Source organism: Vicugna pacos, chromosome 1, assembly GCF_048564905.1.
Source record: "Vicugna pacos chromosome 1, VicPac4, whole genome shotgun sequence".
NCBI classification, from domain to species: domain Eukaryota; kingdom Metazoa; phylum Chordata; class Mammalia; order Artiodactyla; family Camelidae; genus Vicugna; species Vicugna pacos.
The window spans coordinates 19,505,357-19,518,949 of record NC_132987.1 but is presented as its reverse complement, the minus strand read 5'-3'; the positions used below and the strand labels follow the sequence as shown (position 1 = coordinate 19,518,949).

The 13,593-nt window shown below is 47.4% G+C and overlaps 1 protein-coding gene across 4 annotated transcripts in view; it reads right to left on the bottom strand.

The window, feature by feature from the left end:
- CLSTN2 (calsyntenin 2) overlaps positions 1-13,593 on the bottom strand; it is a 593,109-nt gene that overhangs the window by 98,716 nt on the left and 480,800 nt on the right. For all 4 annotated transcript variants that reach the window (XR_012071294.1, XM_031677155.2, XM_072958352.1 and 1 more), the window contains exon 6: positions 596-781. Coding sequence is in view for 3 of the 4 variants with exons in the window: in XM_031677155.2 (XP_031533015.2) it covers positions 596-781 (186 nt within the window). In the remaining variant the exon portion in view is untranslated. The remainder of the gene's footprint in view (positions 1-595; positions 782-13,593) is intronic.

Sequence of the window (13,593 nt, the reverse complement as noted above, 5' to 3'; positions counted from 1 at the left end):
AAACCCCTCACTTACCCACCTTGCCCGCACCCCCAGCTCTTCTCTGACGTGGGCAGCCAGGCTTGTGACCTGAGTGTCCCACGGAGCCCCCAGCTTGGTTTAATGCTTCGCTGTTGGCTGTCTTATATTTCTTGGTCGTTTCTGAACAAGGGTCCGGCCCTTGCTCGGACACTAAGTAGTCTGCACATTCGGCAGCTGGCCCTGTGCGGAGGAGACCCACCTCTCCCCGCGTGGCTGATGCTACCCTGGGCAGGCGCCTTTCCATAAACCAGTGCAAGGGAAGGGAGCTCATGCCAGGTGCTCCTCAACACAAGGCGTCACAGACCCCTACTTTACTCATGAGGAGTAAAGGCTTTGTGACATCCCTTGCCCACAGCCATACGGCTGGTAAATGGAGTCTGATCAGGAGTGTCTGATGCCAAGTGCTGTGCATTCTGACCTTTTACCCATAACGAGTAATTTAACACTCATCCAGGAGTTACATATACCAGTGCAGGGGCGAGAGGCTGATTCTTCCATAATGTAAGAAGATACGCTTTGTGTATATTATTTAAAAGCAATTCATTGAGAGAAATTCCAGCAGGAAAACACCTACCACATAATTTCTGAAGGGATTTCTCCGAGTAGGTCTCCCGGTCACAGCCCTTCCCGATGTAGTTGGTCTGCAGCTCGGTGGTGATCTGGATGGAGGACACGGCCCCGTCGCACGTCTCCAGGTGGATGTCAGGAAACAGGGGGACGCTCCCCGAGCCCGGCTGGTACTCAATCCTCTTGGTCCAATCTGAGCGAACAAGGAAAGGATGACGGTAGGTCAGACGCAGCCGGTCCTGCGGTCATACTTGTTTTGGACACATGAATTTGTTCCAACACAAGGGGTAAATGAGGGAACAGTTTGAGGGTAATGGGAACTTCTCATTTGTTTAGGCAAGGTTTTCTTCTTGGGAAATATCATGTGAATGCAGAAACCTGCACCCAGCTGAGCTGAGCCAGGTAGGAATGTATAAAACAACCACATGCTCAGACCAAACATCTACCAGCAACAGGTTCACCGTGTGTTATGAGCCACCTGCCCCCCACAGCCACCTGAAGTTATCATGTTCCGTCCCATTCAGAAAATCCCCTTAGTAACCCATAATGAAAAAGAATATGAAAAGGAATATATATATACACACATATATATATGTGTGTGTGTATATATATATGTGTGTATATATGTGTGTATATATATATCTATATATCTATGGATGACTGCTGTGCACCAGAAATTGATGTAACATTGGAAACAGACTGTCCTTCAATAAAAAACAAAAAAATAAACAAACAAATAAATATTGACATTAAAAAAAAAGAAAGAAAAGAAAAAGAGAACCCTCATCACAATAATTGTGCCTGCTGCAATCCTGTTCACTTCTGAAAGCAAACCTCCGGTCTCTTCATGGTCAAGTGCTGCATTTATGGTAGTACTTACATATTTCTTAACCATTTAACCCGTGTAAAACTGCGCCAGTGTTCTCTCGCTCTCTCTCTCTCCCTCACGCATCATTGATGATGCTTTTGAGGGTTGAGCCCCTCGCCTCATTTTCCCCACTTTGTCCAGCAAGGTGAGTTTTAGGAACACATACGTCTTGTCACAAAACAAAAGAGGACACGGTAGTTCAGGATTACATGAGGCCACGAGGTGAGGTGCAAGGATTCTTTCCCAAACATTAAGGACTGTGACCCACTTAAGTAAGGTTGGTGGTCTTATCCCTGCTTTTCAGCGGAAAAATAACTTAGAGGTGATAAGACGTTGGAGATGAATAAAAGCACAATCGAAATGGCACCACACAAAATGGAGCAACCAACAAAAGTGAACACTGAGAGCGTGCACACGTTAATTTATTGAAACAACAACAGCAGAGGTTGAAAGTCAGAGCGCGTCAAGGCAGCGGCGTGGTGACTGGTAACGGTGCTGGCTGGCAAGAACGAATGCCTGAGAGGTCCGTGCCGCCCCGAGCCATCGGTTTGAATCACCAAGGAACATGAGCTGTGGGTACTATTACTTTATGACCCTCGAACGTGTGTCACATAGAACATTGCTAGATGGAATCCTTTTGCTGAAGTAGAAATGAAAAGCTGTGGAACTGCCTGTCCTCACCTACGAGAAACTCAGGAAGTCCCGCATTTATGGTCAGTGTGCAGCCGCCAGGGGGCTCCCCACAGATGCCCTGTGGGCCACTGGGCATCACCTTGAACAAACCAGTGGAGCGGAGGGGCTGGGCTTAGGGACTGCCAGATGGCTTCGTTCAGTGAGCAACAATTTGTTTGGGGTTTCTGTGTACTAGGCGCTCCCTGGAGCATCACACAGGGCAGTAGAGGAGTCAGGAACGGTCCCTGCCTTGTGCAGCCCGTGCTGTCCTATCAGAAAAGGTAAGTACCCTGAAGGGAAGAGCGGTGACTGAGAGGGACTCTTTAGCTGGAGACAGCTCCTGTCTGAGCTGAGGCCTGAGCATCACGGATGATGCCCGTGGGGAGCCTCAGAGAGGCTTATTCACGTGATTCAGCAACGATCTTGTCCTGACTCTGTCAGGGCCGAAAGTTCAGGTCAGTGAAGGTCTCCACACCTCTCATATCTCATTAGCCAAGTAGGGACCACAGTGCTATGCTAACCTTTCAGTGTTGGGATGAGGACTGATTAGGTGCAACAATGTGGGTCTGGCAGCTGTAGGGCTCCCATCAAAGTTGTTCCTTCCCCAGAGAGGAAGGGGGATGGCCAGTCCACAGAGGGCAACATCCCCCTGCACTGTGACCCTGCCACGCTGCAGATAACCATGTCACCTGGTTTTAGTTCTGAACCCCAATGTTAACCAGCCTCCCTTTAAGGGGTGTCTCAGAGCACGCTGTGAACAAAGATTGCACACCATGTTGTGAAGTTCATCACCAGGGAACTTGCTAGGGGAGGATGTTTAGGTGACAGTGGCTGCAAGTGAATACACTCAATTACATGTTCTTCCTCAGAACTCCCAGGATCTGTGTCTGGAATGGTCCATCACCTCCTGGAGGATGAGATCATGGAACTACTATGGCCCATGCTCCAGAGGCCCCAAATTCAATCTAAAGGACACATCACTGGTGGACAGGAGGGCTTTTTGTCAGGTGTATCTGAAAGTCACAGTGCTGTAAGCAGCTGTCCACACATGACTAGTCTTGTTGTGCCCAAGTTACAAAATGTTTCATGTCACCGTGCACCTGATCATGCCATTTCTTCTGTATGGAGTTCCTTTTCTATCCTTTCTGTCTGTCACCTCCTCCATGCAGCCTTCCAGGATTTCTCCAGTCTGGGTAGAAACCTTCTTCTGTGCCCTCACAGCATCCTTGACATTAGACTACAGCCTTAGACTCCAAGCTTATAGTTACTCTGAATCTCCATCATTCTGCACAATGCCTGGCACAGAGGAGATGCTCACTAGATAGTGGTAAAAAGTGTGAATGAATCCTACAAGATATCATCTTGGAATTAATTATTCATTTGTGTGCCTGCTTATTCCTCTAACTTGGAACTCTTTAAAGGCGAGGATTGTGTTTATTTTTGATCCCTCCACACCTGGATCTGAGCAAAGCAAATCTTTGCCAGGTGGGCCTGGGGAGCCCCAGAGACCTAACTTTGATTATGGCCATGGCAGCCCTTCTTGAGTCACAGACAGAGCCCTTAGCCTCTTTGCAGCTTCTCTGGTACTGCCCCTCTCTGCCCCTACCCTGAGTCCTGCATAACCATCCATCCCAAGAGCAGCCCACCACATGTTTGGTTCTCTTTGTTCTCAGCAAGGCAATTGGTGCAGAACTGATGACAGAGGAATCTCTTCCCAATAACAAGACACGGTAGCAAGGAGGAGGCCTTTTTCCTTCCCTCCTCACTCCTCTCTCTCTGAAGCCTCCTTTTCTTTAGAGATGCAGACCCAAAAAAAAAAAAAAAAAAAAAAGCAAAGAAGATGGTTTTACTTGGAGGGGGGTGCTTGGTGCCCTCCACCACCAGTTCTTGAGTCTGTCCTTCTGTTGGCGGGTAAGAAGTCTCCCACGGCACCTCCTTTTAGAAGCCTCTTCTGTTGGAGAAACCCAAGACGTCCTCGGTTAGATTCCCTTCATTCTGTGGAGCCCTCGGGCATCTCTTTCTCATCCAGCTATTTCAGAGGTTATCATTGACTTCCAGTCAGTGAGAAGAAATTCCACCTCAAGTCCCTTTTAGGAGTGTAAATAAAGAATCAAACAAGTAGCAGAGGGAAAGCCCGTGGAGGTACAGCGCTAGCAGAGTTTTCATTCCTTTCGCCACTTCTGGTTGTGGGGGCAAGGCCCTCTCCGGGGAGTAATTAGGCACAAAAGAGTTTTAAGAACATCACACCTGCCAGTTGCTTCGGTAACCTCATGAGGCTTATTGTTGATGGTTTGTGAAGAGCAGGCAAAATTGCAACCATAGAGTAAAAGAAATCAATGACGCTTTCAGAGTGAAGCATCCTTGAGAGAGTGAGAGGCTCACACACACATCTTTCATTTTCCAAGAAGGAGCTGACATGGGGATTAAAAGAGCAAACTGCAAGTCGTCCAATTCAGTTTTTGCCACAGGAAATACGTATTCCTCTTCATTTCCTTGAGGGTTGGATGGCTCAAAGAGCCTCAGCTTTCTCTTCTGTAAAGGTAGTATCTACCACCCAGAGTCGGGTGGATTAAATGCCCAGTCTTTTCAGCCCCAAACACAAGGGACATGTTCAATAGATAGGTTATTATAAATTATCATCTATTCAATACCATTTATTACAAGAAATAGGAGGATGTGCAATTATTAAGCATCTACAAGGTGCTAAATGCTTTTATACCTGTTCCTTCATCGAATCCTCCCAGCAACCCTGTGGGAGGTTACTATGTGAGTGGGTGTTACTATCTTAATTGTGCAGATGAGAAAACCATGGCTGAGAGCTGGTGTGACTTGCCCAAGGCCACCCGGCCCTTTTACAATAGCTCCTCCATGATTCTGAGGCTTTGCCAGAACTGAGAATGGTGATTTTCACAGATTCATTTGTGAGCATGCAATTTACACAGGCATAGAAAAATAAACAGATGATAATCTCTGATGTTGACAGAGGATCAAGGAGTGCTGTCCGTTTCATCAATGCTTGACCTCGAGGGCTGGTCATGGGGGCTGAGGTGTTGTTCTGACACTGAAGACAGGGAAGACCTGGACTTGAATCTGCTCTCCCCCAAATGTGGATCACGTGACCTTTGCAAAGCAGTTGTCATCTCCCAGCCTCCACTGCCTCACCTGTAGCTTTGAGACAGTTACACTTCCTCACGGGCTTGTTGTGAGCATTTAAGGGGAAGGGCCCAACACAATAACCTTCCCGCTGAAGCCTCACGGTAGAAATATCTTACTTCTTGTTTCACAAGCTTTCTAAATTTCTCTGAACTGCCCTGCTTGGAAACGAAATCTTCTCAATTTATAACGGGTCTAGGATTAATTTAAGAATTGTGTTTCAATTTCTTTTTAAGCGAAGAGAAAAAAAGTCGACTGCCTGTTGTTTTAATAATCAGGCTCAGTGACCCCACACATATTTCTGAAAAGACTAACCCGGGAATGCCTTCAGGAATCAAATTCCTTCTCCGTGGATTAGGGATTTAGAAACATGATGATTGTATTATAACTCTTGCTGAATTTGGGAAACATATATTTTCTTATCAGGAGACTATTAGCCACTTGGAATGCTCTTATTAGACGCCTGGAGGTGGGAAAAAGCTAATCTGAGACTTCCAGAAAGCTCAGGTTTGAGGGCTCTTCTAACCCAAGACACTCAGTTCTGTTGTTCCAACTCTGCTCTCAGAAGTGATGCAGAGGGACGAGAGAGAAAGATACAGGTGTGTCAGAGCACTCTTCCTTCCTTAAACTGTGCATATTCAGGGGCTTCCGGTGCTTCCTGGTCTCAGCTTTTAGCAGCTGAAGAAGCATCGGTTTCTCTAAGAAATCGCTGGATTCATATGAGATGAATGACTGGATGTGGGGATACTGGGAGTGGGAGGGCTAGAAGGAGGTCCCCCTGATCAGGGAGTGTTCAGGCAGCTGACATTCTAACCTATCTTTGCAGGCATCCACCACCTGATATCTTTCAACCACCTGGACTTTCTCCTAGAGATGAGCAACTTTGATTTGGGTACCAAGGGACTTCTTCTACCAGGAGAAGTTAGGGAGGTAACTATGCTTAACGGGGAGCATCTTTATCTCCACTGATCATCCAGGGCATCTGAGTTGGGGATGGGTGAAGAGGTAGAGATGGGTTGGAGGGGTAAGTGAAGGTCAGATGATAAATGCTGGCTAAGAGGTTTGGGTGTCATCTTAGGGCATGAAAGATCCAGACTGTGCTTTGGAAAGGTCATTTGGCAGCTGGATTAGGCCTGGGGTTCATTTTCAGAACACCAGGACACACCTGATTGCCACTTCTCAATCAATCCACATGAAGGTCATCTCTGACAGGGTCACACGGTGAGGAATTAACTTCAATTTAATTGAACTAAATTCAAGAGTCTTAACTCTTTAGCTGGACAGGCTCAGGTTTGAACCCTGATGCTTCCACTTCTTAGCTGTGTGGCCTTGGGGAAATCACAGAACTTCTCTGAGCTTTGTTTTCTCACCTGTAGAATGAAGATAACCCAAAGCTACCTTTCAGAGTTGCTTTGGGAATCGGAGAAAAGGTATCCAAAGCACCAGGAACAGAAGGCCACTGCTGCAACTATCATCAGACTTGTATCATTCTTACTATTATTCTAGATGCCATGTATTTACTGAGCACCTATTATGTGCCAGACAGAGCCCTAGGCATGGAAGGCAGAGAAGTGTGACTCATAACCTCTAACTCAATGGCGCTGATGGTCAGGGCAGTGGCAGACACACAGCCAGCTTAAAGGCAGGCAGAGGGACAAAACGCAGACCCCAGAGAACAAAGAGGAAGAGGTAAGTTATATCGACTAGGGGCAATCACAGGAGGCTTCCTGGGGGAAGTGACCAGGGCTTTGTTTTAATATAGGTTGTATTAATTATTTAAGTGTGAAAGACCAAAAGATCAGGGTATTATTGTCATTGAAAAGAGGATATTATTGCCCCTTGGCATGTGGATGCCCACAGTCTGCACTTTTTTTTGGCAAAAAACTCCACACCACATTATTTCAACTTTATTCACAAGTCCCAAAGAGAGGCGACCCCACACCACTGGGAGCATATGGAGAAGCACTGGGGTCAAGAGCCTTTACTGTGGTTTCCATGGGACAGAAGAGGCTGGGCAGGGTAAGCAGCCTCAGGACTGTCCAGTTGGTGACCTCTGCGGCAGAGGGGTGATTAGGCAGGTGAATGGTGGCAGGGTGGTGTGAGCCCGCCCAATAAAAGACAGATGGGGTTGCGGATTCTGAATGGCTTGGTTTGCATTTGAAAGGCAGAAGTGTAAGCTGTTGCTCTCTCTAGGCGTTGGCTAAGCCTGAGAAGGGCAGGCCCTCCAGGCTCAGCAAGGCCCCAGGTGTCAGAGCATCAGGACGCAGACAGCAGGAGGCATGGCTAATACAGCACTGTTAGAAGAAGGGGCTTGTGGGGGCAGAGAGAACCCCAGGGTGTCTCCTCATAGCCTTGGAGCTGGACAACGTTAGAGGGCTATTTAGATGGAAAATGATGTGAATATTGTCCCCCACTCAGCAGCCTGGCAGAGCTCAGAAAGTGTAGACAAATGTGAGGCTGGGGGTGGGTCTCTAGCAGGCCAGATAGGAGGTGGGCCAGAAGGGAACTCTGGGGCCAGGTTACAAGGGACATGAATGCTGGGCCAGGGAGTGGGCTTTGTATAAAAGGGAGTGACAGGAGCCAACTTCTGAGACTCGCCTTCCGTCTCCTCTCCCCATGCAGCTCCTAGAGTGAATTCCTCAGGATCTCAGCCTGACTGTGGGTAGGGCCATGACGACAGTCAAGACGACAGAGTATAGAGATGAAGGTTGAGACCTCAGAGGCCTGCCTCCTCTGCTCCACCAGCTAGTGCACCTCAATTTCCTCATCTGTAAAATGGGGAGAAATGACAACTGCATCTCAAGGGGGTGGTGTGAAGATTAGGTAAGTTGCTCCGTGCGGTAGAGCCAGAACTCAGGCCAGGACTGTGTGACTCCAAAGCCAACCCCCTAAAAGGATTCCTTGCTTTTCTGAATTCATTTTCTTTTTACATTTCTTCTACCGCTGCTGTGGGCCTACAACCGTGGGGTTGGACATTCAGCAGGAAGGAGGCAGGAGGTGGTGAGGAGTCAGAGGCTAGGCATCCAGTCCTGGTTCCAAGACCAGCCTCAGGCACAGAAGGGCCTCATTCTTGGTTTAACATTGCTGTCTTGAACAGCTTAATAAATTTAAAGCAAGAGGCTTTTCATTTTCATTTTGAACTGAAGACCCACAAATTACATAGCTGCCTTTCCCAATGAGCAACCTTGGGCATGTTCCTTCATGGTTATGAGCCTCAGTTTCTTCATGTGTAGAATGGGAATATTCATTGCCTACCCCCAAAGGGAGGAGTCTAGGCTGCAGTGTCAGACCCAGGTGTGAATCCCTGCTCTGCCACTCGGTACCACGTACTGGAAGCCAGTCAGTTCCTTCCCCTCCTGGGCTGACACACGCAAACACTGGTGATGGCAGCACCTACTTCAGAGCGGGGATAGGGTTTAGCTCAGATAACAGATGCAAACCACTCAGCCTGTGTCCCGCACGTAAAAGACACATCTATTTTTCAGCATTCAATTACGTGGCTTTCCCTTCCCCAGTGAAAAAAATCACACGCAGGCACATTTCAAAAGGAAACAAAACACAAACTCTCGGAACTCAGTTACAAAGATGAGGCATCCTCTCCCTTTTTTATTTCTGACCCCTTGCCATTGACTGTATTTCATCTTCACAAGAGTTGCCTTTTAATTCTTACTGAAAAGAGAGATCTTAATTGACTACAAAAGAGAAAGAGGGAGAGAAAATTATAACCCCAGGCCCAGATCAGACTGTACAAGTCAGGTCAGCCCTCGGCCTGGTGCTGAGCCCCTCTCCTTCCAGTGGCTGGTCCTTCTCTTCCTCCAGGTGCCACCCCACACCTGGCCATCTGGGCCTCACCTTGATGAGGAGTCCCCTGCCTCCACCCAACCCCTGCCTGGCCTTCCCTCCCAAGAATTTTTTACTTATTTGTTTATTGTCCATCCCGGCTCAGGAGTGTAATTTGTACATCACTCTGCAGGGCCTGGCACATAATAGTTGCTCAATGAATATCTATGAAATGAGTGAGTGATTAGATGTAGGAAAATTCACACACACACACACACACACACATACACAATCACTCCAATTTTGGCTTCTAAAGATGAAGAAGGTAATCACTGGGAACCCAGGGTGCCTGGACTGCCAGGCATTAGTATGGGAAGAATTCAAGATATGGCTGTGGCTGCTCTGTGTGTGTGTGTGTGTGTGTGTGTGTGTGTGTGTGTGTATACACATATGTACACCCCTCAGCCTCAGTTTGAGCATCTGCAGGCAAGTGTGTATGATGATAAAATTGCATTTATCTGTGACTCCAATTTTGGAAACCCCCATCTATTTGCAACCTTTTTAGTCTCCTGAAAGTCTCAATAAATGTCAAATGAAACAACCAGTAATTTGTCCTCAAATTTTGTCCTGCCTGTGAAGTTCACTCCAGATTCCTGACGACAGAAGGGGTTTTATTTTGCCCCAAATCACCACCGTGAATACTGACTCCTCGGCCTGAGCAAACCATCCCATCTTTACCTGGGCGATTTCGGAGTCGTGCATGTGGGTGGACAAGTTCAGGCCTTATTCTAGAAGCACGTGGGAGACGGCAGACAGCTTCCTGCCGGACAGCTTCCCGCAAAGCCCAAGGCTTCTATCGTCCCCTCCTCCCTGCCCTGTCACTGTCGACCAGGAGACCCAGTGCTACCAGGTAAGGACCATGTAAAGATGGCTTGCTGGTCAGACTAACTGGAAAGATAATCCAAGACTGAACCATTTGATTTTGTGGAGGGGAAAGGCCAGGGCAAGGATGGGCTCTGGAACAAAGCTCCTCACTGTGGCCCGCAGACCAGTGGGGTCTCTGAACTGCCTGTTACAAGCCTGCCGTGAGCTACGTATAGAAATCGGAGTAGCATTTAGAAACCTTCCCAGCAATTTGACAGAGTAATTTTATATTTGTTGAATCTAATAATACTTTAAATATTGGCTTATATTTTGAATGTATTGGCTATTTATTGCATTTTTCTTGAAATTTGTTTCTACTATATTTTTACAAAATCATGGTCCATGACTGATTGGGAAAAAACTGGTCCTTTACTACAAATGATTTGAGAAGCACTGCTCCAGATTAATACTCTATTGCCTAAAACTTATATCCAGAGGCTTCAAATCTAGAGGGCATGACTTTAGAGCACTGTAACATTTTGCCCTATATATCCACAGAGCCATTAAAGCCTTCTGCTTCTGAATTTTAGATGATTCCCAAGATCAAACTCTCTTCCCTCTAGTCTTCTGGCCATCATCACTTCTCACCTGGACCAATCACTATAACAACTTCCTACCTTACCTCCCTCTGTCCATGGCAACACATCTAATTCTTCTTCCAGGAAGTCCTCCAAGATTGCTCCAACCTAGACTGTGCTGTCTCCTCCCCAGTTTACAGCCTTGCAATCTACATCATCTATGTGGGGCTCACACTGTGCTCCCCAAATTCCTGTCTATAGACAGATGTAGAGTCAGGGCCAGCCGCAGGAGAATCATCTGTAAAACTTCTCAAAGCACTAATTTCTGGACTCTACCTTGGGAGATTCCAGTAGAAGGTTTTGAGGAGAGGGCCCTGGAAACTGTCATTTTAACCAACATCCTCCCCCCCCAGATAAATGATCTGGATGCATGGACAGACTTGGAAACCATCACCCCAAACAAGATTGGGTATTAAACTCCCACTCGTGAGTGCCGGCAATCCGGGGAGGGGGCCGAGAAGGGATTTCTGCTCCCTACGCAGGATGCTCACTGGGAGATCTGTTTGCTGCCTGAAAACTGACAAAGCAGGGTAGGACTTCACACCAAATAAGCTTAGAAACTTTCTTTCTAGGTCAGACGAGATCGCACGCGTTCAGGTGGTAGAGCCATAGAATACTTCACGTTGTGCAGGACTCAGTGCAGGCTGCATTCCCAGAAGAACCGCAGAGGCAGGACCAGGGTCCTCCGTGGAGAGACAGCCACTTCCCGTTGTGGGGCATTAGGTTGTACCTCCTGACTGTGCCCTCCTCCCAGTGAAAGGAGTTCACATCCCTCCCTGGTGACTGCGGGCTTGGCTGTGTGTCTGGCTTTGAGCAGTAGACTAAACTATTCATTTACTTCTGTGATCTGTGATTGTTTTTCATCTGCAACATTCAAAATCCTGTACCCCATCCCCACCCACCATCACCAATTCCACAAGAGCAAGGACGGTGTCTCCTTTGTTCAGTTTTTAAATCTCCAGTGCCTGGTGCAGTTCCTGGAATATCGCAGGTTCTCATTAAATGTCTGGGGAATGAATGACAAGGATGCTTCTGGAAGATGCCTGTGCCCAGGTTCTGGGCTCGAGGAATTCCCCCTGGCCTTCTTGCTCTGATCAGACTTTCCTCCTGCTGCCTCCCTCATGGATTTTCCTGCTCGTTCCAGGGAACTGAAGATGAATTGAATTGAAGACCTTGTTGCTGTTCTGCAGAACTGGGTTTGGAATTCACTCTGTGTGCTGCCTGTCCAGGGCCTGCAGATCCACACACAGCCCTTGGGTGAGTTCTGCTCTGCCCCCATGCCTGGCCCAGGCCCCTGGACATGGCACCCCGATCTGGCCAGGCCCTGTCCATCCAGGAGCTACGAGGGGCTCCATTCACTTCAGCTTGGTTGTCTGATGCTCCTGGGAGCACCTTAGTTTTCCAACAAGCCTCTGAGCCTGCTGGTTGGGCACCACCTCTATAAAGCCGGGGCCTCCCCTTTCACCCTGGCTCCTCGCTCTCTGGGGCTGTCAGGGTAGCAGCCGATGCTGCAGTCGAAATGAACTGGAGGGTGTTCAGAAACCAGGACCCTGGCCCAGGGCTTGCATGCTGAATTCTCTCCAACCTTTTCCTCCCCAAAGATCCTCAGCTCACAGGCCTCTCAGCTCTCAAAGAGAAACAATGTCCCACAGAACTGATGCCAGAAAGGTGCAGAGACCAGGCAATTTAAGGGCAGCCTTTCTGCAAGACGGTTCTCCCAAGGGGGGATCATTAACTCAACCAACCAGGGTGCTTTCTCTTGGATTTATAGAAACTCTTCTCTCTTATGTCCAATAAACATGAGCGTTTTCCAGCCAATTTTCTTATCTTGGGACAAATGCATTATTGGTGCAAGATGGAGTAGCTATTCTTCAAGAGTCTTTACTTTTATGGCCGTGAGAAACATTTACAGCACAAGAGTGTGGTTTTTCATGCACACAGTTTCAGCCTTTTTGTAAAGATGGCTTATGTAAACTTTTTGCACTCCAGTAACGTAAGTCTCTTTAATCGATAGATCAGTTGCACGTGGCGGCAGAATTTATTATTATTTTTTAAATAAAAGGACCACGGCCGTAGGTAATTTTAGAGTACTGCAGGACTTTTCATTTCAATGAATGACGATTCTAAAACTGGAGCCAAATTATTATCTTTTCAGAAAATATGGCATGAATCTGCAGAGTCCATCAAATACCCTGGAAACCTGAGAGTCCACGTGCCCGGGGTGGGGAGAGATATCCTTCACACAGCTGGGGACAGCGTAAGCCATCACAGACCATGAGAGACAGGTGCCTGGCAAGATGTATCTTGGGCCTTGAAAGGCCCATACACTTTGGCTCAGGTAATACACTCCTGAGAAAGCAATCCAAAATACAGACAAAGACGTTTGCACAGATACTCACTGATGCACAAAAAAGAAAAACAGAACCAAGCTAAAGCCAGACAGTCATAGCATCTTATCTCACTGCAAGGACCTGGTCAAACACATCTGGTCTTATTGGAGGGAAAGTTCTGCTGCTGCTGAGAGGGTGGTGGTGGGTTTGATGACAATACAATGTGGCACAAAGTTAAGTGAAAAAACCACAAAATTCAAATGACTCTGGATGAAGGGAGAAAAGTATCCGCCAATATTGATCATATTGCATGACTTGGATCATGGGGAATTTTTATTGTGATTAGTTTCCTTTAGAAAATTATTTTCAAATGAGTATAAAACACTTTATAATTAAAAAAAAATGTTTACGTTTAAAAGTCATGGTGGCCCGGTTGCTCCTTACTGCACAGAACCTGTGAATGTTGCCTGAGAACCATCCTTCTCCCTTGCCTGCTGGTACCCACCCGGGCAGGCAGACAACCTGCCTCCTCCCTTTGCCACAAAGGGCTCCTGTTGGCATGTCTGAGTCTCACCCACACACAGTATGGTGTCTTGTCTTCGGTAATGAGGGGTGTTATAAATCCACGGGGGCTGAGAGTCTGAGAAGCAAAAGTCTTGGCGGCTGGGACGACATGCTGTCACTATTTGCTTCTGGGCCT